General features: G+C 35.8%; 1 protein-coding gene across 11 annotated transcripts in view; it reads left to right on the forward strand.

Moving 5' to 3' along the window:
• Window positions 1-21,463, forward strand: part of LOC132401809 (CMP-N-acetylneuraminate-beta-1,4-galactoside alpha-2,3-sialyltransferase-like) — a 579,106-nt gene that overhangs the window by 378,868 nt on the left and 178,775 nt on the right. For all 11 annotated transcript variants that reach the window (XM_059984032.1, XM_059984031.1, XM_059984036.1 and 8 more), the window contains one exon: window positions 4,609-4,704. In XM_059984032.1, the coding sequence (XP_059840015.1) occupies window positions 4,609-4,704 (96 nt within the window). The remainder of the gene's footprint in view (window positions 1-4,608; window positions 4,705-21,463) is intronic.

Here is a 21,463-nt window from a genome sequence, read left to right on the forward strand (position 1 = left end):
CTGTCAGGCTCCTGATAAATATTGCATTTTTCAATGAGATAGCCTTTCATTCTACTAAGCTCTGGAGAGTAGAGGTCCAGTGTGTTAAATCTTCCCTCATAAGACAAACCTGCCATCCCAGTAATCAATCTGTTGAACTTCCTTAGCTAGGGAGTCCAGACAGTGTGCAATATTCCAGATGTGGTGTCATCAGTGTTTTGTGTGCTTAAACACCTCTATTCTCCTCCTATAGCAAGAGAATTTGAGTACATCATCCTGTTTGCCTTCCTAATTGCTTGCTAACTCTGTATGCTAACTTTCCGTGATTCATTTGCAAGGACACACGCTCCATCTTAATGTCAGCACCTCAACATTAAAAAAAATATTTTGCCTTCTTATTTTATCCTACAAATGTAAATGACCTTGTATTTCTTCACAATATATCTCATAAGTCATGTCCTCATCCATTCACTTAACCTGTATATAACCCCTCTGCATCTTCCTCTGGCCCACACTGCCATCCAGTTTTGTTTTGTCAGCAAACATGAATATATATCATTTGTTCTCTTCATCCACATCATTGACAAGGATTGCAAACAGCTGGGGCCAAACTCTGATCCCTAAAGAAGCCTAGTGGTCACAGCTTCCCAAATATAAGTGACTAGTTTATTCCTACTCTGTTTTTTTGTTCGTTAACCACTGCTTAATTCATATGAATATACATTACCTCCATTGTCATGCATTCTCACTCAGTTAATAATATTTTATGTGGCACCTATTGAAGTCTAAATTCACAGTGTCAATTGCTGCAAACTTATCTAAATAAAACCTCAACAAAAGGCTAGCAAATTTCATCAGAAATTATTTTCCTTTCTTAAATTCATGATGACTCACCCAATCCTTTCTTTGCCTTACCTATGTCCTCTTTCCATTTTTAATAATCAATCCCTGCATTTTACCTAATTGGTAATTGGTTCATAATCATTTAATATGATGAACTGAACACTGAGGCTTTGGGCCTACTCCAGGGATTTGGATCTAAGGACTCGATCTGGTTCAGAATGCTGCCGCTGCTGTTGTTGTTGCTCTCTTCTATTGTTTGCACACTTTCCCTGTGCATGTTGGGAGTTGGTCTTTGTTTTGTTTAATTGGTTTCTTTCACATTTCTTGCTTTGCGGCTGCCTGTAAACAAATCTCAAGGTTGTATAATGTATATATTCTTTGATAATAAATGTAATTTGAATCTTTAATCTGTTGGAGCTGTTCTAGAATCTATGGAGTTGTGGAATTGCCAGCTCATACCATAGATTGTAGGTTAAGTAGTCCTGAGGATTTATTACCTTTCTGTCACACAAATTTCTCCAGTACTAACTGTTCACCAATACTTATTTCTTCGAGCTCATTTGTCTTCTACCATTTCCTGGAGGGTTTCCCAGTCTGGTACAGCAGATACAAAGTATTTGTTCAATTTTTCTTCCATTTCATCAGTCCCCAATAAAAATTTCTCTTACCTCAGCTAAAAAAGAATCCATATTAATCTTTGCTTCATTTTCCCATTTACATGTTTGTGGAGAATCTTACATCCTGTTTATACACTACACGTTTATTTCTATATTTATTTTCTCTTTCCTTTGCTGAGTTCTGAAATTTTCCCAAAGGGCTTCCAGCTCTTTCTTTTGTAATTTTAAAAGCCTTTTCCTTTGATGCAATATGATCTTTAACTTCTCCTGCTGGCCACTGGTTAATGATAAATTTGTTAAAGATATGTTTTATTGGTGTCTCTCCAGAGAGAGAAACAAACTTTTGAAAGATTTCTTTCAAAGAGTTGAATTGATAGGTCCATTAGAATATACTTTACAGGTGCAGGTGGTGGCATTAAACTTCCCACTGGTCCAAAATGTGTGTTTTCCCAGGATATGGAATAGATATTTTCAGTCTATTTGCATCTGGTAAAATGACAGCAATTGTACCTTCTGGTTCTTCTAATCACACACGGTTTATGGCCGCAGTCTGTTTTCTAATAAATTGCAGATGATTTTGATTAGTAGAATTAATTCCACATCAGAACCAAATTATAAGCAGCACTTTTCTAGGGTCATTGGCTGAAAGTTACCACATGTACCAAGATTTCAGTTCTCATTATTGAAATTTCCTGAAATTGTTAAAGATATTTAATATATATAGTAGTTTAACAAATGATTGATTAAAAAATTCATCATCTAGCAAAGTCTGAGTTGACGTTCTTTAAAATGAAACTGTTTCTTGGAATTATTAAAAACATTTTATATAAATCATGTCTTCTCTAATTTTATATTCACAATACCTTTACTGAGAACTTTAATAAATATTATAAACAGCAGGAATTCCAGGTTAGATCCCTTGGGAACTTTGGTCACAGCTGCTCAATTAGAATTATTGCCATTGATAACTCTTCTGTTTCCTATTATCTGGCCAGTTAATATTCCAATTCCAAATTTCCCTCATAATCCCAAGAGATTTTATTTTTACCATTGGTTTTGTGTAAAGAAACATGTTGAATACTTTCTGAAGTCAAGATGTTTAATATCTCCCAAATTCCCTTCATCCTGAAACAATGGGACATCCTCAAAGATTTTAATAAGTCTCTGGAACCCAACCTCCTTTTTTATAATTCCATGTTGGTTTGTGTACATTTCCTTTTCACTCCCCGGCTGTTTTTGTTTTAGTTCAAGTGTAATAAATTTTATTTTCCTACCACATTTGCCAAACTAATGCTCCTCTAATTATCAGTTCATTTTTCTGAGCTTTCAATAAAAGAAAATGAGTTGTGTTCAAGTGTTGGGTTGTTTTTCTGTTGCCCAGTGAATGAACATCACTTTGCAAATACTCAGAATTAATGCTTGAATGACATCATGCTGCATTGACCTATGTCTTACAGTCAATGTAAACAGTAGACCAGTGGCAGTCTAGTTTCCAGCACACCAACAGCATTGTCTCAGTGGCTGACACTCGGTGGCAGGAACTAAGACCGTGGTCTGCTCTGATGGGCTACTGGCAACACAATTTCACTGTGTCCAAATGTCCACTAACAAAATATAGACATGAATGTTGAAAATGATAATTTTGTTTAAAAATATAAGAAACTACTTTTAAATTACTACAAAATGTAAATAGGTATTAAAATAAAGGAAAAAGACATAAAATTCTCCTTTAAAATGGAAGTTGGCAATTACATTCAATGCATTCAGTAGATGGCATAAAGCTCAAGAGTTAGATGGGAAATGTATCCTGATGCTTGATTTGCCAATTTACGGCATATCCCGGGATTTGAGATTAGATGAGCGCACCTCTGCCCTCCAACATGATCCCAACTTCTGTACTGGAGTGCGCAGAAGCGGATGTCTGGAACGTGCTGTTGAATGTGCAGCTGGCCAGCAGTCCTCTACGGACACCTCGGCTAGCTGTCAACGTGTTCCGGACCATTTTCAACTCCCACATTAAATGTATTTGTTTCTTTGCATATAGTCATTGCCTAACTTGGATGTTTCCAATCTGTTTGTAGCTGCTTCTACTTATACAAAAAAATATCTGTCAGCTGAGTCCTCCTAACAAACCATTGTACATTCATATTGATTTCAAAAAAACAATTGTATCTTCCAAATTGTACAATATAATCTATTCACGTCATGCAGTTTGGGCTTTGTTATATTTATTTTGAAGGTTGGATATAGCTGGTGAAACCAGCCTCTCTTGTTTAATCTTAATTGCCAATGCTGCCTGCACCACCTCCCAGACCAAGTGCTTTGTTCAGCCTTTTCACACATTGATTAATAGTCAATCAAATAATAGGCCCAGTTCACATTCAAAATAGAGCGGGTACAAGAATTGCAGACCACCGACCCTGAAGAATTTTAAAATATATATTTCATGCTGACTTTAACTTGTTGCAGTTTTATTTTTCTGAGAGTCATGGATCTCTGGAACTCTCTTCCTCAAAGGGCAGAGGAAGCAGAGTCTCTGGGAGAAAATAAGACAGGGATAGATACCATGGGTAGAACAGAATGTGGAGTTGCGGTTACAAACTGATATGCACGTTCTCATTAAATGGTGGAGCAGGCTGATCAGGACTGACTGGCATAATCCTATTTATAATTTGAATATTCAAATTTACATAATTATTTAAACATAATGCATAATTATTTTAATTTAAACTTTTAATTGCCTGGATAGGATTTGAATTTGTATCTATAGGCACAGTACCTCAATCATCATTCCACAATACTTTCTAATGTAGTTTAAGCTTAAAACCACGGACCACTATATTTATTATCCAGCCTGAATAATGCTGCAGCCTAAAGGTTACTTATCTTGTTAACTATAGGGACTTTGTCTTTCTTCATCTGGAATAAGGAAACAGCATTTCAAAGGGTAAAATGCAACCTATCACTCATCCTACCTTTGCCTTTACAAGAATTGGATATCTTTCACATAGAGACCTCCAAGAAACTGGCAGTTCAGTTTTGGCAGAAATTTGTATTTGTCTCTTTTAGTTGTGATGTAGTGGGGTGAACATAAGAATTTTTTTTCAATTATAGTTTAATATTGAATTGTCCTTTTCTCAGAGACTAGAAGAAATGTTGTCTCTTTCAGTTTAAGCTGCAAACGCTGCATCATCATGGGCAATGGAGGAATAGTAGCCAACAAATCTCTTGGATCAAGAATTGATGAATATGATGTTGTCATAAGGTGAGTTTTTGTTAAATCTATGTGATGGTTATTTGTATTTCCTGAACTTCGAAATGACATCAGATCCATGCAAAAATATCCTGAGAAATTGTTTACAGTTTTGATGCAACAGTTTCTTCCCCCAAGCCATCAGACTCCTCAATACTCAGAGTCTAGACTGACATCATTTATTATTATATTGTAATTTGTCCTCTACTGTGTCTATTGTCTTGTTTATTAATTATTGTACTGCCTTGCACTGTTTTGTGCACTTTATGTAGTCCTGTGCAGGTCTGTAGTCTAGTGCAGTTTTTATATTATTTTAGGTAGTCTTGTGCTGTCTCACATAATCTAGTGTTGTTTTGTGTTGTTTCATGTAGACCATAGTCCTGGAGGAACTTTGTTTTGACCTTACTGTGTACTGTACCAGCAGCTTATGGTTGAAACAACAATAGACTTGACTTGATAATAGGTAGTGAGCCATGGCAATGTGGATGTTAGAAGGTTTGAGTTAGGCAAGAATAACTTTATCCGTAGAATATGAATGAAAGACATTGAGTCTTTCAAGGACAAGAAGGTTTTTCAAAACAGAAACAACCGAGCTGAGCAGCAACACCTGATGCACCATCAATAACTCTCGGAGACTGGAAGTGAACGATAGGCTTTTATTAACAGCAAAAAGGGAGCATGACATGTCGAAGACTGAGGGAGGAGCAGTGCCCCAATCTCCTTTATACAGGGGTCTGGGAGGAGCCAGAGAAGCAGTCAGCAGAGGGGCGCATCCAGACAGGTATACATAGTTTACCACATTAGCAAAGCTGCAAATGTTGGAGGCGAATGGTTTTTCTATTTAATTTTTCCATTTTCTCCTTTGCTGTAGCTTTCTGGTCTTCACCCTTTTTCATTCAATTTCAGCATTGAATGTTTTATATTTTGGAGATCAAACTATCTTCTATTGGGTGTCTTGATCAATTTTCACTAATTTTTAATTATTACACTCTTGCAGTGGCTCATGACTTCCAAAATATTCTCATCACACAAATGCTGTAATCTTGTAGTATAAAGCCTGGAAACAAATAAAACAATAGAACACGGTCCAGGACTCCAGAAGCAAGGACTCAGCCCAAAACATCGACTGTTTATTCGCTTCCATAGATGTTGCCTGACTTGCTGAATTCCTCCAGCATTTTACACGTGTTCCTCAAGATTTCCGGCATCTGCAAAAGTTACTTGTGTTCTCAGATAGTTATTTTTTGCTGCATGTATAACAGCATAAGAACGTCCTGTAAAAAAATAATGAAACCAAGTCCCCTAACAAGATGTTAGACAGCCGTAGGATAATGGTGTAACCAGCGTTGTGAAGATCAAAGCAGCTGGACAGGACAGTCTGAAGTAGCAAACTTTAATTTGTAGATTGCTAGCTTATGGAAATTACTGAAAGTTGATGTTCTTAAACAACTAGAGTCTGGGGAGAAATAAGTAGACATGATAAGTGTAAGAGTAAGTAAGAAAAGAATTGCCAGCCAAAATAAAATAAGTGAATTTACACAGTATATAACTTTATTCCAAACATTGAAAAGTTTGGAATGAGGATACTAATGGAATACCAGGTTTCGTGGTGCAATAACAAACAAAAAGAAAATCTGCAGATGCTGGAAATCTGAACACAAACAATAGCAGGCCAGGCAGCATCTATGAAAAAATGTACAGTTGACGTTTCGGGCCGAGACCCTTCATCTGGACCTTTGTTGGCATGTAATATTTGTCAAGTATAAGAAATAAGTATGATAGAATGGAAGAGCAGTATTTAAGAAAAAAATATGGTTCTGCCGAAGAGTCACAGCCCGAAACGTTGGCTTGTATTCAGCCTGGCCTGCTGACTTCCTCCAGCAGATTGTGTGTGTTTCATAGTGCAATGTTTTTTTCCCTTCTGGGCAAAGTTCTACCAATAGATGACTGCAGTTATTTTTAAAACATGAGGAAGAACTTTGAGAAAGGGAAAGCTTGCTCTATCCCACTATAACAACATACTGCAGAGAAAAGAGAGCAAAGTGTCAACTTTGTCCTGGCTCGTTATTACTTTTAAAAGAAAACGCAGTAAAATATAATTGGTATTCAATTGACTGCCCTGTGAGTATATTTTCACATTCTGTTATGGCTCAGAATTTGACAGTAATGGCATTTAGCCCATTCTTTGTTTACTTGTGATAATTTTTTATTAGCATCAGTGAATTAGAAATGAGAAATGGTCACAATATAATTTTATTTTTCTTGTGGATAAACAAGTTTACTTTGCTTTTGATCTTTCTCAGTTATTCATGTGAAGCGTTAGCTTTTACATCTGTTATTACTTCTTTGCAGTCACCCTTGTTGGTATCGGAGAGAGCCTGGTAGCAAATGCGCATACCAAGCTGCTCACGTGATTTCCATTTGCTTCCATTCTGAAATTGATATTCTCTTAGCTCTTCGTGTTAGTGATAGACCTGACCAAGTAGAAAGCTGACTAACTGAGTAATGTGATAAGAAAGGAAGGTGAAGCTCAAATTAAGATCATAAAAACAAAATACAGGAGGATCAGCGGGTGAGGTAATTTCTGTGGAGGGAAGTGGACAGCCAGAGTTTAGGGATGAGACTCTCCACCAGCACTGAAAGATGTGCAGGCAAAGAGTAGAACAGGAACTGAAAGGTAATAGGTGGATCCAAGAGGGGTGATAAGCAGATGGAAGAGTGGAGAATGACAACAGCAGCATTGGCTGAATGGGTATAGGTGATGGAATAAGAGGCTGTAAGTGATGGAATGTGATAGGAAAGAAAGGTGGAGTATGGAACCAAATTAGGTGGAGTGCAGTAAGCAAATTGGAACAATCAGAGGATGAGAAAAGAAACAGGGTGTTAAGGGTGGTCATGGGATGTACGGGATAGATCAGGAGGAGAGAGAAAAGGAATAAAGGAGGGAAACTGGAGAGTTAAGTTTCATGCCGTCAGGTGGTCGACTACCTAGGCAGGTCTTTAACTAAAAGTCCAGTTATTCTGCTACCAACTCTGCTTGACCTTTAAGTGCTTAATTATAAATAATGAGTAATTTAAAAGTAAAGATATAATGCATGACTGTAATATTGAGGCTGAACAACTTTTGCTGTCTCTCATCCATTTGACAATACCCATAAATCTAATTTTATCTGAAGGTGATACTTGATTGTGATTCAACAAGAACATTTATATAATGTCTTTGATGTAGTAAGATGACTGGAGCCCTTCAAAAATGACCAAATAAAATTGAGACAGGAGTTTCTAGAGAAGATGGTCTGATATATTATCATTGGTACTGTGGCCTGCAGTCAACTAATGATACAGCACTAAATTGAGCAGAATTGAACATTCCCAGTCTGTTTCAAAGACTCTGTCACAAACAGGAGGAAATCTGCAGGTGCTGGAAATCCAAGCAACAGACACAAAATGCTGGTGGAACGCAGCAGGCCAGGCAGCAACTATAGGAAGTCAGGACGAAGGGTCTCGGCCCAAAACGTCGACTGTACTTCAAAAACTCTGTGGTCTGATGTTTTATATTTTGTGTGCTTTTCACTCATTTTTTGCCATTTGCATGACTTGTTCTTTTTGCACATTGGGTATTTTATGTTTTCTTTGAATGGGTTCCATGATGTTTCTTTATTTCGTGCCTGCCTGTGGGAAGAAGAATCTCAGGGTTGTGTACTGCATCCATACTTTGATAATAAATTTACTTTGAATCTCTGAAAGTGGGCCATGAAATGTCATTGTGAAGTAGGATTAAAGAGAATCCCGAACAAGGTAGAGGGTAGGCCAGTGAGGCCAAAGCAAGGAAGTTGTGCCGGCACCATAGATTTGGAAAAGCATTTCACATTGGTTTTCACCAAGAAGGACGTGGAGGGTAGCACGATCAGGAGCAGTGTGCTGGCGTTCTGGGCATGAACCCTAATATTTATTTATTTATTTTATAAATTTTCAAGTCTTAGATCTAATTCTAATGTTGATCTGAAGTGAGAGAAGTTGTTTGGTCTCTTGAAGAACATCAAGGTGAAAAAATCACCTGGACACAATGGAATCTAATCAGGTTATTGAGGGGGCAAGAGAGGAAATTGCTGGGGCCCCGACAAAGATATTTGCATCCTCTTTAGCCACTGCCAGTGTCCCAGAGCACTGGACAACATTGTTCCTCTGTTTAAGAAGGGCAGTAGAGGCAAACTAGGAAATTACAGACCCTTGAGCTATGAATCAGTAGCAGTGAAACAATTCAAGAAGATTCTTAGGTATTGGATCTGTTCACATCTGGAAAAGTATTATTTTATTAGGGATTTTCAGCATGACTGTGCAGAAGGGGCTGGTATCTTGCAAACTTGAATGAGAATTTTGCAGAAACAGTAGGGAGGTGGATATTGTCTACATGGATTTTAATGCATTTTGCAATATCCCTCATGGTAGGCTACTTGAGAAGATTAAGGCAGACAAGATCCATTTTAGCAGATTAGATTCAAAATTGACATGGCCAAGGAATAAGGAGGAAAGTGGTAGAAGGGTATTATTCTGACTGGAGGTCTGTGACCAGTGGCATTCTTAGTGCTGAGACCTATTTTATTTGTGATGTATATAAATGATTTGGACAAAAATGTAGGTAGGCTAATTAGTAAGATTGCAAATGACATAAAAATTGACAGAGTTGTGGACAGTGAGAAAGGATATCAAATGATTCAGCAAGATGTAGACTGGTTGATTGGAAAGAAATTAATGGCAAAGTAAGTTTAATCCAGACAAGTGTGAGGTGCTTTTCTTGCTATGAGAGGTGTACAATAAATTGCAGGACTTTTAGGAGATTGATATTCAGAGGGATCTTGGCGTGCAGCTCCCTGAAAGTGGTTAACAGTAGACAGGAAAGTAAAGAAGATATATTGCATACTTGTCTTTATTACTCAGGGAATTGTGTATAAAATTTGGCAAATCATGTTGCAGCTGTGTAAAACTTTGGTTAGGCCACATTTGGAGTATTGCATGTAGTTCTGGTTTCCTGGGGTCTGCATACTTTGAAGAGGGTGCAGAGGAGGTTCACCAGGACTAGAGAGCTAGAAGGAGAGGTTGGACAAAATTGGGTAGTTTTCTGTGGAGCATCAGGGCTACCTGATAGAAGAATACAAAATTACGAAAGATGTGGATAGGGCAGATAGTCAGGGACTTTTTCCCGGGGTATTACTGTCAAATACCAGATGACACAGCTTTAAGATAGGGGGGGGGGAGCTTGAAGGAGACTTACCAAGCATTTGTTTTACACAGAGAACACTAGGTACCTGGAACACACTGCCAGAGGAAGTGGTGAGAGCAGATATGAAAGCAATGTTATCTATGGAAGTTTCTCAAAGTTTTAGATGTCATGCCAAATCTTCACAAACTCCTAAGGCAGTAGAGGCGATACTGTGCTTTCTTTGCAATTGGACTTGCGTGCTGGGTCCAGGACAGGTCCTCTGAAATAATAATATCCGGGAATTTAAAGTTGCTAACCCTCTCCATCTCTGATCTCCTGATGATTACTGGCTCATGGACCTCTGGTTTCCCTCTCCTGAAGTCTATTAGTTCCTTGGTCTTGCTGACATTGAGTAAGAGGTTGTTGTTATGACACCACTAACCAAATTTAAATTTACTTCCTGTATGTTGATTCATCACCACCTTGGATTTGGCCCACAACAATAGTACAGTTAGCAAACTTGACTATGGGATTGGAGCTCTGCTTAGTCACACAGTCATAGGTGTAAAGCAAATAGAGCAGGGGACTAAGCACACAGCTTAGTGGTGCACCTATGCTGATGGAGATTGTGGAAGAGATGTTGTTGCCAATCTGAACTGACTGGGGTCTACAAATGATGAAATTCAGAATTCAATTGCACTTGGAGGTTTTGAGGCCAAGTTCTTGGAGCTTATTGATTAGTTTTGAGGGGGTGATGGTATTGAATGCTGAGCTGTAGTTAATAAGCTTCAGGATCAGTATCTTTACTGTCCAGATGTTCCAGGATTAAGTGAAGAGCCAATGGGGTGGCATCTGCTGTGAACCTGTTGCTCCACTAGACAAATCGGAGAGGATCCAAGTCACCTCTCAGAAAGGAGCTGATATGTTTCATTACTGGCCTCTCAAAATATTTCACTGCTGTGGATGTAAGTGCAAGTGGGCATGGTCATTAAGGCAGGTCAACACACTCCCTTGGGCACGAGTATAATTGAATACCGATCTAAGAGTCATAAAGTAGGGAAAAGAGGCGTAGTGGTTTAGGGAAGGAATTCTAGATCCTAAGATGTCGACAGTTGAATGCATGATTGCCAGTGGCAGAATCATTTAAAACTGAGAACGTACTGAGACCTTGTTTGAAAGAGCCCAGATAAGATTGCAGATTTGTAGGTGATTGCAGAGGTAATGTCTATGGAGGGATTTGAAAACAAGGACAAGATTTTTAATACTGAGGCATGATTCAACCATAAGCCAGTATAGATAAAGCAAAGATATGATGGGTGAATGTAACAGGAAACTTAGGATACTTATAGTGAAGTTTGGATGACTTTAATGGTAAGCAAAAAAATGTGAGGCTGGTCAGAGTGGAATGGAATAGTGAATTCCACAACAAATCGAGCCATGGATTGAATTGAAAATAATTGCTTTCTTCTTCCCAAAATTTAATGTAGAGTTTTTAATCCATCTGTGGATGCCTTAGGTACTGTGGACACTCGGGTTGGAGGAGGTGGTGGTGAGGAAGAATTGTATGATGGTAGTGGTTCCATCTGGCAATCCTGGATGGTGTCAACAAAGAGCAACAAGGAAAAGAGTTACAGGGGCATCACAGGTTGTGGAGCAGAAATGGAAAAGAAGGTGTTGCAGCTGATTTTTTGGCAATGAACAGAACAGGGCAACTGCCCTATTGAACAAGGGAGGGGAGGTTAGATCAACTTCCACCTTAAATATACCCATGGACTTGAAATGTTGTTCTCAAAATGTTGCTGAGTCTCTCAATGGCAGGTCCCAACTGAAGAACAGGGAAGATACCCAAAATACACTGGGAGTAAAAGTCTCATCTGCAGAGCAGATAAAGTGGGAAAACTGTGACTGTGGGACAGAATCTTAACAAGACACAGGTGGAAATGGAAAGTCAAGTTATGTTGGATATTGGTTGCTATTCCCTGAAATAGAGGTGGCAATATAAAAGGAACAAAAGGGAAGAGACTGATGTGGTCCATGCAAAATTTAGAGCAGCTTGGAAATTTGCAGTAAAGGGGTGCAGGAAGCAGTGCTAATTCAAGGACAGTTAAGGGAGATAGTTTGAAGAGGACTGAAACAAGCACTTCCATATATTTATCTATCCAACAATAATAATGGTGCCATTGAAAAATAATAAAATCATACTGTATATTCTGAAGGCTGCTGACTAAGAAAGCTGCAAATGGGTTGATTACCTTAATCACAGTCAGTTAGGGTGTGATTTGTAACACTGAATCTCTGAAAGATGTTATTTGAAATCCAAATGGAGTGGTTCACATGTGGCCTTCTGTGTTAGGACTGTTACGTACCCCGTAACTGGTTCACTTATCAGCAAAGATAGAGAGGTCCGTTGAAGTCTGATGATTCTATTTTTAACAGTATTTATTGATAAAAATACACAAAAATAATATCAATGCAAACATACAGATAATATACGTCATCAATACTAAATCTAAAAGCACGGGTATAATAATAATCAATAAGAAATAGCTCTATCGTTGTCTAGGGGATAATGTATTGTCCGATGGAAATATAAAAGTCACTGAAGTTCATTCAAGCTGCAGCTTTTTGCTTGGACAGAAAGACGGAGGTTTAACTTGCCCATTCCTTTTATGATGTCAATCCTTCGAGAGTCGTTGGGGGCGGATTTCCCCTTTTGTGGTTAGCTAAAGCCGTGCTTCCATGGGAAAGGCCCACCAATTCCGAGGCAAATGGAAAAGGACGCACGTGGGCTTTTCCACCGGCTTTCGCTATTACGCTGTTACAGGAGTTCTAGCATTTCTTCTGGTGCGTCTGAAGGGGCTGTTCCCCAGACCCTCTTTTATCCTAACTCACAGGGTCTCAGATGTCAATCAGGTTGGGATGATGCAATCCCTCCACCAACCCCCTCGGTTCATTGCCTGGGGGCTTTGATGCATCGTACAGTATTCAATACACAATTCTGTCTCCAAGAGACAATAGCCATTATCAATGGTTCTGCCTTTCGGAGGCCAGGACACATTTCAAACTCTTTGTGGATTCTGCATGCCTTTCTCTCATTTCCTGGGTCTCCTGACCTGACTTAATAGTGATCTTGTGATTCTCAAAAAGGAGGGGGCCACGGACGTAACACCCCCTTTCTTCAACGCGTTTTTTACCATTGGAAAAAAACAAAGTAATACAGAGTCTTACAGGATTTTAGAATCTAACACAACACCGAAGTTTTTTTTTTCTACAGAGTAATACAGTTATACATTCAATTCAGCATCTAGATGGTTACCGATTGCATTGTCACTTCCTTTAATATATTAACATCTTGTATCTTACTAAAGTCTTGTAGCATCAGACTCCAATTTAGTAACCAATTATTTGTAGGTCTTATTTTTCTTTTCCTTTCTTTCTTTTTCAATCTTTTTATTGAATTTCATATATAAAAAAACATAACATAATAATGAATAGGTTATAAGTGCACTAGACTTGAAATTGAGTTAATAATAAGATAATAATATCCTATTAAAATATCAACAAAAAAAATAGTACATTAATCAATCAAGCCTATAATAATTATACATGAAAAAAAAGTAAGAATAATCATCAAAAGAAAAAAAAATTAAAAATACAAGAAAAAAATATATATTAAAAAAACACTAAACTAAACTAACATGGGCTATAATAACAGTTTATATGTATATGATAGCGTCAAAAACTCCGGAACTCCATACCAGAACAAGAATAAACAGAGAGAAGGTCTGGGAGAGGTCAAATTAATTCATATGAATGAATGGTCCCCAAGTTTCTTCAAATTTAATTGATGAGTCAAAAATAGTGCTTCTAATTTTTTCTAAGCTCAGATAAGAAATATTTTGAGAGAACCACTGAGACGTGGTAGGAGGGTTTAATTCTTTCCAATTTTGTAATATAGACCTTCTGGCCATTAATGTTACAAAGGCAATCATTCGTCTAATTGAAGGGGAAAACTGATTACCATCCTCATTTGATATACCAAAAATTGCAGTAATAAAATGAGGTTGTAAATCAATATTCCAAATTGAGGAAATGGTAGCAAATATGTCCTTCCAATAGTTATATTATGTGGGACATGACCAAAACATGTGGGTCAATGAAGCCACATCTGAATGACATCTGTCACATAGAGGGTTAATATGAGAATAGAATCGAGCAAGCTTATCTTTAGACATATGAGCTCTATGTACAATTTTAAATTGTATTAAAGCATGTTTAGCACATATAGAAGAAGAATTAACCATTTGTAAATTTTTTTCCCATTTTTCTGTTGATATATTATATTGAAGTTATTTTTCCCATTCTTGTTTAATTCTACCTGATATTTCTGGTTGTGTCTTCATAATCATATTATAAATAAAAGCCACTAATCCCTTCTGACAAGGATTTAAGGTAAAAATCAAATCTGAAAAATCTATTGAAGTTGAATTGGGGAAGGATGGTAGAACTTTATGTAAAAAATTTCTGATTTGTAGATATCTAAAAAAATTAGATTTAGGTAACTTAAATTTGTTGGAAAGTTGGTCGAAAGACATTAAAATACCTTCAAAGAAGAGATCACGAAAACATTTTATACCTTTCCTTTTCCATATGCTAAAAGCTTGATCTGTCAAAGAAGGTTTGAAAAAGAAATTAAGTAAGATAGGGCTATCAAGAACAAAGTTTTTCAGAGTAAAAAACTTACAAAATTGAAACCAAATTCGTAATGTATGTTTGTCAACAGGGTTGGATATCTGTTTATTGAATTTAACTAAATCAGCAGGAAGAGAAGAGCCAAAAACGGAAAATAGAGAATATCCCTGTGCATCATTGCATTCTAAATTTACCCACTGTGGGCACAATGGTGAATCCAAATCTAATTTCCAATATATTAAGTTACGAATATTATTCGCCCAATAGTAAAATCTAAAGTTAGGTAAAGCTAAACCACCATCTTTTTTAGATTTTTGTAACTGCCTTTTACTTAACCTGGGGTTTTTATTTTGCCACACAAATGAGGAAATTTTTGAATCAATGTTATCAAAAAAAGATTTAGGAATAAAAATTGGTAAGGCTTGAAATAAATATAAAAATTTCGGTAAAATCATCATTTTAATAGCATTAATCCAACCAACTAATGATAAGGATAAGGGAGACCATCTTGTAGTAAGTTGTTGAATCTGATGAAGCATAGGTAAAAAATTCAGTCTAAATAAATCTTTATATTTCTTGGTAATTTTTATACCTAAATAGATAAAGTTATCATCAACAACTTTAAATGGTATCCTTTCATTCAATAAAGTTTGCACGTTTAAAGGGAATAAATCACTCTTATCCAAGTTTAGTTTATAACCAGAAAAACTACCAAATTGAGCCAATAAGGATAAAATAGTGGGAATAGACCTGTCAGGATCAGAAATATATAACAACAAGTCATCAGCATAAAGTGATAACTTGTATAACTTCTCATTACGGGTAATACCAAAAATATTAGGAGATTCACGAATAGCAATGGCTAAAGGTTCTAATGCGATATTAAATAATAAAGGACTTAAGGGACAACCTTGTCTCGTACCACGAGATAATTGAAAAAAAGAGGATCTGTAATTATTTGTAAGAACAGAAGCAACAGGTTTATAATATATTAGTTTAATCCATGATATAAAATTGGGACTAAAATTAAAATTTCTCAAAGCATTAAATAAGCATGTCCATTCAACTCTATCAAAAGCTTTTTCAGCATCTAATGAAATAACACATTTTGGGATTGTGGGTGATGAAGTATAAATTATATTAATCAATTTTCTAACATTAAAAAAGGAATACCGATTCCTAATAAAACCAGTTTGGTCTTCTGAAATAATCTGCGATAGTACCTTTTCTAACCTAATAGCTAAAATTTTTGTAAGAATCTTAGAGTCTACATTTAATAGCGATGTAGGGCGATAAGATGCACATAAAGTAGGATCCTTATCTTTTTTAAGAATTAGAGAGATAGTAGCTTCATAAAAAGACTGGGGTAATCTCTTCCTAGCAAATGCATCATTAAAGATTTCACATAACCAAGGGGAAAGCAAAGAAGAAAAAGTTTTAAAAAATTCTATAATATAATCATCAGGATCAGGAGCTTTCCCTGAATTCATTGATGAGATAGCCTCTCCTATTTCGGCCATAGAGATAGGAGCATCGAACAAGCTCCGATCTTCATCTGTCAGTTTGGGAATATTCAAATTGTTAAAAAAATTATCCATCATGGACAGATCACCATCAAATTCTGATTGATATAAAGATTTATAAAAGTCTTGAAAAGTATTATTGATTTCTTTATGATCAGTAGTCAGATTACCGTCTTGTTTACGAATTTTAATAATTTGTCGCTTAGTCGAAATAGGTTTTAATTGGTTAGCTAACCATTTACCATTTCAATCACTATGAATATAAAATTGAGCCCTGGTCCTAATTAATTGATTCTCAATTGAAGAAGATAATAATAAGCTATGCTCCATTTGAAGCACAACTCTCTTCTTACAAAGTTCTTTGGTAGGAGTCACGAAATAAATGTTATCAATTTCTTTAATTTTATCCACTAATAAAGCAATATCTAAATGTCTTTGTTTTCTTTTACCAACGGAATATGAGATAATTTGTCCACGGATAAAAGCCTTAAAAGAGTCCCAAAGTATTCCTCTGTCAATCTCTTCAGTATAGTTTGTTGAGAAAAACAAGTCAATTTGCTGTTTTATGTAGGTGATAAATTCTGGATCTTGAAGCAAAGTAGTGTTAAGTCTCCAAGATCTAGTATTATTGGAAAAGTCCGAAATCTTGATAGATAACTTCAAAGGTGCATGATCCGAAATGGCAATAGAATCATATTTACAATCAGTAACATCTGTTAATAAATGATGATCAATAAGGAAATAATCAATTCTAGAATAACTGTGATATACATGTGAAAAAAACGAAAATTCTTTATCTTTAGGGCTCAAAAACCGCCATATTTAAGTAATTCCCGAATCAATCATAAAGGAATTAATAAGTAAGGCTGATCTATTCGGAAGAATTCGAATAGGTTTAGATCTATACATCAAAGGATTCAGACAACAATTGAAATCTCCACCCATTATCAACATATATTCATTTAGATTAGGAAGGGAAGTAAATAAACGTTTAAAAAATTCAGGGCAGTCAAAGTTTGGAGCATAAATATTAACTAGAACCACTTTTTGATTAAAAAGTGAACCAGTTATCAACAAAATTCTGCCCTGTGGATCAGAAATAATTTCATGATGTGTAAACGAAATTGAGGGGTCTGGGGGTGGAGTTTCAAGATGGCAACGTAGATGTCTGCCTTTTAGGCGCTCTTCATTTTTTAAGCTATAATCACCCTTTAATCAAATCTTTTCGTACTTAATTACATGGGTTGATATTTACGATTTATTTCTCTTTTTAAAAATAACACTGGATTTAATTTTTTCAAACTTAAAATGTCTGTACCTAAGAAATCGTCTAAAGACCCTATAACTCTCGATGCAATCTCCAGTCTTCTGGATACTAAACTGGATAATAAACTTGCAAGTCTGGAAAACAAACTTACTGCGAAAATGTCGGAGCTTGAAGAAGTCGTTAAATCATTTGATATCAAGCTTCAATCGCAGGCAGCAGTTATTGAACGCCATGAAGAAATGTTTGCGGCTCTTGACAAGATAATTTGTGAAAAGATATGTACAATCGAAACTTTGGAGGAGAAGGTATGGTCGACTGCTAAAATAGTGGAGCAGTATAAGTTTAAAATCACCGATCTTGAAAACCGGTCTCACAGACAGAATTTGCGTATTATTGGATTTCACGAAAATCTCGAGGCTGGTGACTTAACTGAATATTTCTCTAATTTATTGTGGGAAATTTTTGGCGAGGACGCTTTGCGGGTTAAACCTACTATTGATCGTGCCCACAGTGTTTCGAGATTTTCGGCTGCGAAAGACAAGCCACGAGCTGTGATTGTCCGTCTCCATTATCCTCGGGAGAAAGAGCTTTTAATTCGATTAGCTCGTCAGAAAGGTATGATTTCTCACAGAAGCAACAACTTTCGTATTGTGGAGGACTATTCATTCGAGGTAATGAGGGTGAGAATTGCTTTTAAACCGGTGATGGCAGAGGTTCATTCGATTGGACTTAAACAAGCTTTAAGGTATCCAGCGAATCTCAGAATTACGTTGAGCGACAACAGTCAGAGTTTCTTTAGTACTCCGGAAGAAGCGAAGAAATTCGTTGAGGAATATCGCTCTTCTAGTCCAACTTGAACTATGTGTTATGAAGAAGAACTTTTGGAGAGAAGACACCATTCCGTTTTAGGCTTTAACTTATGAAGCTGCGGTATAGCTTTTTATTTTGGTCTGTAGACCTGTTTTTTTTTTATTATCATGATTTACAGATGCTTTTTTAACTTTACTATAATGTCTTTTTTCTTAATTAATTTTTTTTCCCTCTGGATTAGATATACATGTTAAGATTTTGTAATAATGATTTATTTTTTAAGATGTCGTTTCTTCTTCCCATAAGACTTTGCTTTCCGTAAACGTTTATTGGCCTGTATTTGAGAATGGGACGAATGTTTTGAATTTTTGAACCTTTTTTTAATATATATTGTAGTGGTTATTGAACCCTTTTTTAATTCTATTTTGATAACTTTTTAAAAAAATAAGATTGGTGAATTTACATCTATATTTTGTAATATGGTCCTTTCAAAATGTCGTTTCTTCTTCCCATAAGTCTTTGTTTTTGAAACGTCATTTCCTTATATTTGAATATGGAATTTTTTTTAAAAGGCATATTACACTATTTTAAACTTCAATGGTTATCCTTTTTTATTAATGATTTTTTGCTTTTTTATTTTTTCATTTTGATTGATACATATTCTTTCTGTTTACAACCCTGTATTTATATCTGGGTGTTATATAGTTTCTCTTTTCTTTCTTTTCATGAAGTCACCATCTTGAAAATGGGGCTAATGTTAGTGTTAGTTTGTCCGCCTGCCGCTTGGCTTTTTTCCGTGGGGTTGGGGAAGGGGGTAGGGATCTTCTTTCACGCTTTTGCTTTTTATTTTTTTGCTTTTAGTTTATGGGCCGACTTTAAATTATTAATATTGTTGAGGTGTCATGTTCTCCGGTTGCTCCTGAATCATTTTTCCTTCTTCCTGAATTATGGGTTATGTATCTTTTTAACCTTTTATGATATACACAACTAATATTGGCATGATGGATAAGTCTATTAACTTTATCTCCTGGAATACTAATGGTTTAAATCATCCGATTAAACGTAAAAAAATATTTAAAGTATTCCATAGACTAAACGCTAATATTATTTTTGTACAGGAGACCCATATTAGGAGGGAGGATAATCAACGCTTTGTTAGGTTCTGGAAAGGTCAACAATTTCACTCGAATTGTACCGCCAAAATTAGGGGTGTGTCTATTTTTCTAGACCCCTCAATTTCGTTTACACATCATGAAATTATTTCTGATCCACAGGGCAGATTTTTGTTGATAACTGTTTCACTTCTTAATCGAAATGTGGTTCTAGTTAATATTTATGCTCCAAACCTTGACTGCCCTGAATTCTTTAAACGTTTATTTACTTCCCTTCCTAATCTAAATGAATATATGTTGATAATGGGTGGAGATTTCAATTGTTGTTTGAATCCTTCAATGGATAGATCTAAACCTATTCGAATTCTTCAGAATAGATCAGCCTTACTTATTAATTCTTTTATGGTTGATTCGGGAATTACTGAAATATGGCGGTTTTTGAACCCTAAAGATAAAGAATTTTCGTTTTTTTCACATGTATATCACAGTTATTCTAGAATTGATTATTTCCTTATTGATCATCGTTTATTAACAGATGTTATTGATTGTAAATATGATTCTATTGCTATTTCGGATCATGCACCTTTGAAGTTATCTATCAAGATTTCGGACTTTTCTAATAATACTAGATCTTGGAGACTTAACACTACTTTGCTTCAAGATCCAGAATTCATCACCTACATAAAACAGCAAATTGACTTGTTTTTCTCAACAAACTATACAGAAGAGATTGACAGAGGAATACTTTGGGACTCTTTTAAGGCTTTTATCCGTGGACAAATTATCTCATATTCCGTCGGTAAAAGAAAACAAAGATATTTAGATATCGCTTTATTAGTGGATAAAATTAAAGAAATTGATAAGATTTATTCCGTGACTCCAACCAAAGAACTTTATAAGAAGAGAGTTGAGCTTCAAATGGAGCATAGCTTATTATTATCTTCTTCAATTGAGAATCAATTAATTAGGACCAGGGCTCAATTTTATATTCATAGTGATTGAAATGGTAAATGGTTAGCTAACCAATTAAAAGCTATCTCGACTAAGCGACAAATTATTAAAATTCGTAAACAAGACGGCAATCTGACTACTAATCATAAAGAAATCAATACTACTTTTCAAGATTTTTATATATCTTTATATCAATCAGAATTTGATGGCGATCTGTCCATGATGGATAACTTTTTTAACAATTTGAATATTCCCAAACTGACAGATGAAGATCGTAGCTTGTTCGATGCTCCTATCTCTTTGGCCGAAATAGGAGAGGCCATCTCATCAATGAATTCAGGGAAAGCTCCTGGTCCTGATGGTTATATTATAGAATTTTTAAAAACTTTTTCTTCTTTGCTTTCCCCTTGGTTATGTGAAATTTTTAATGATGCATTTGTTAAGAAGAGATTACCCCAGTCTTTTTATGAAGCTACTATCTCTCTAATTCTTAAAAAAGATAAGGATCCCACTTTATGTGCATCTTATCGCCCTATATCACTATTAAATGTAGACTCTAAGATTCTTACAAAAATTTTAGCTATTAGGTTAGAAAAGGTACTATCACAGATTATTTCAGAAGACCAAACTGGTTTTATTAGGAATCGGTATTCCTTTTTTAATATTAGATAATTGATTAATATAATTTATACTTCATCACCCACAATTCCAGAATGTGTTATTTCACTAGATGCTGAAAAAGCTTTTGATAGAGTTGAATGGACATACTTATTTAATGCTTTGAGAAATTTTAATTTTAGTCCCAATTTTATATCATGGATTAAACTAATATATTATAAACCTGCTGCTCCTATTCTTACAAATAATTACAGATCCTCTTTTTTTCAATTATCTCATGGTACGAGACAAGGTTGTCCCTTAAGTCCTTTATTATTTAATATCGCATTAGAACCTTTAGCCATTGCTATTCGTGAATCTCCTAATATTTTTGGTATTACCCGTAATGAGAAGTTATACAAGTTATCACTTTATGCTGATGACTTGTTGTTATATATTTCTGATCCTGACAGGTCTATTCCCGCTATTTTATCCTTATTGGCTCAATTTGGTAGTTTTTCTGGTTATAAACTAAACTTGGATAAGAGTGATTTATTCCCTTTAAACGCGCAAACTTTATTGAATGAAAGGATACCATTTAAAGTTGTTGATGATAACT

Source organism: Hypanus sabinus, chromosome 11 (genome assembly GCF_030144855.1).
Source record: "Hypanus sabinus isolate sHypSab1 chromosome 11, sHypSab1.hap1, whole genome shotgun sequence".
Classification (NCBI taxonomy): Eukaryota; Metazoa; Chordata; class Chondrichthyes; order Myliobatiformes; family Dasyatidae; genus Hypanus; species Hypanus sabinus.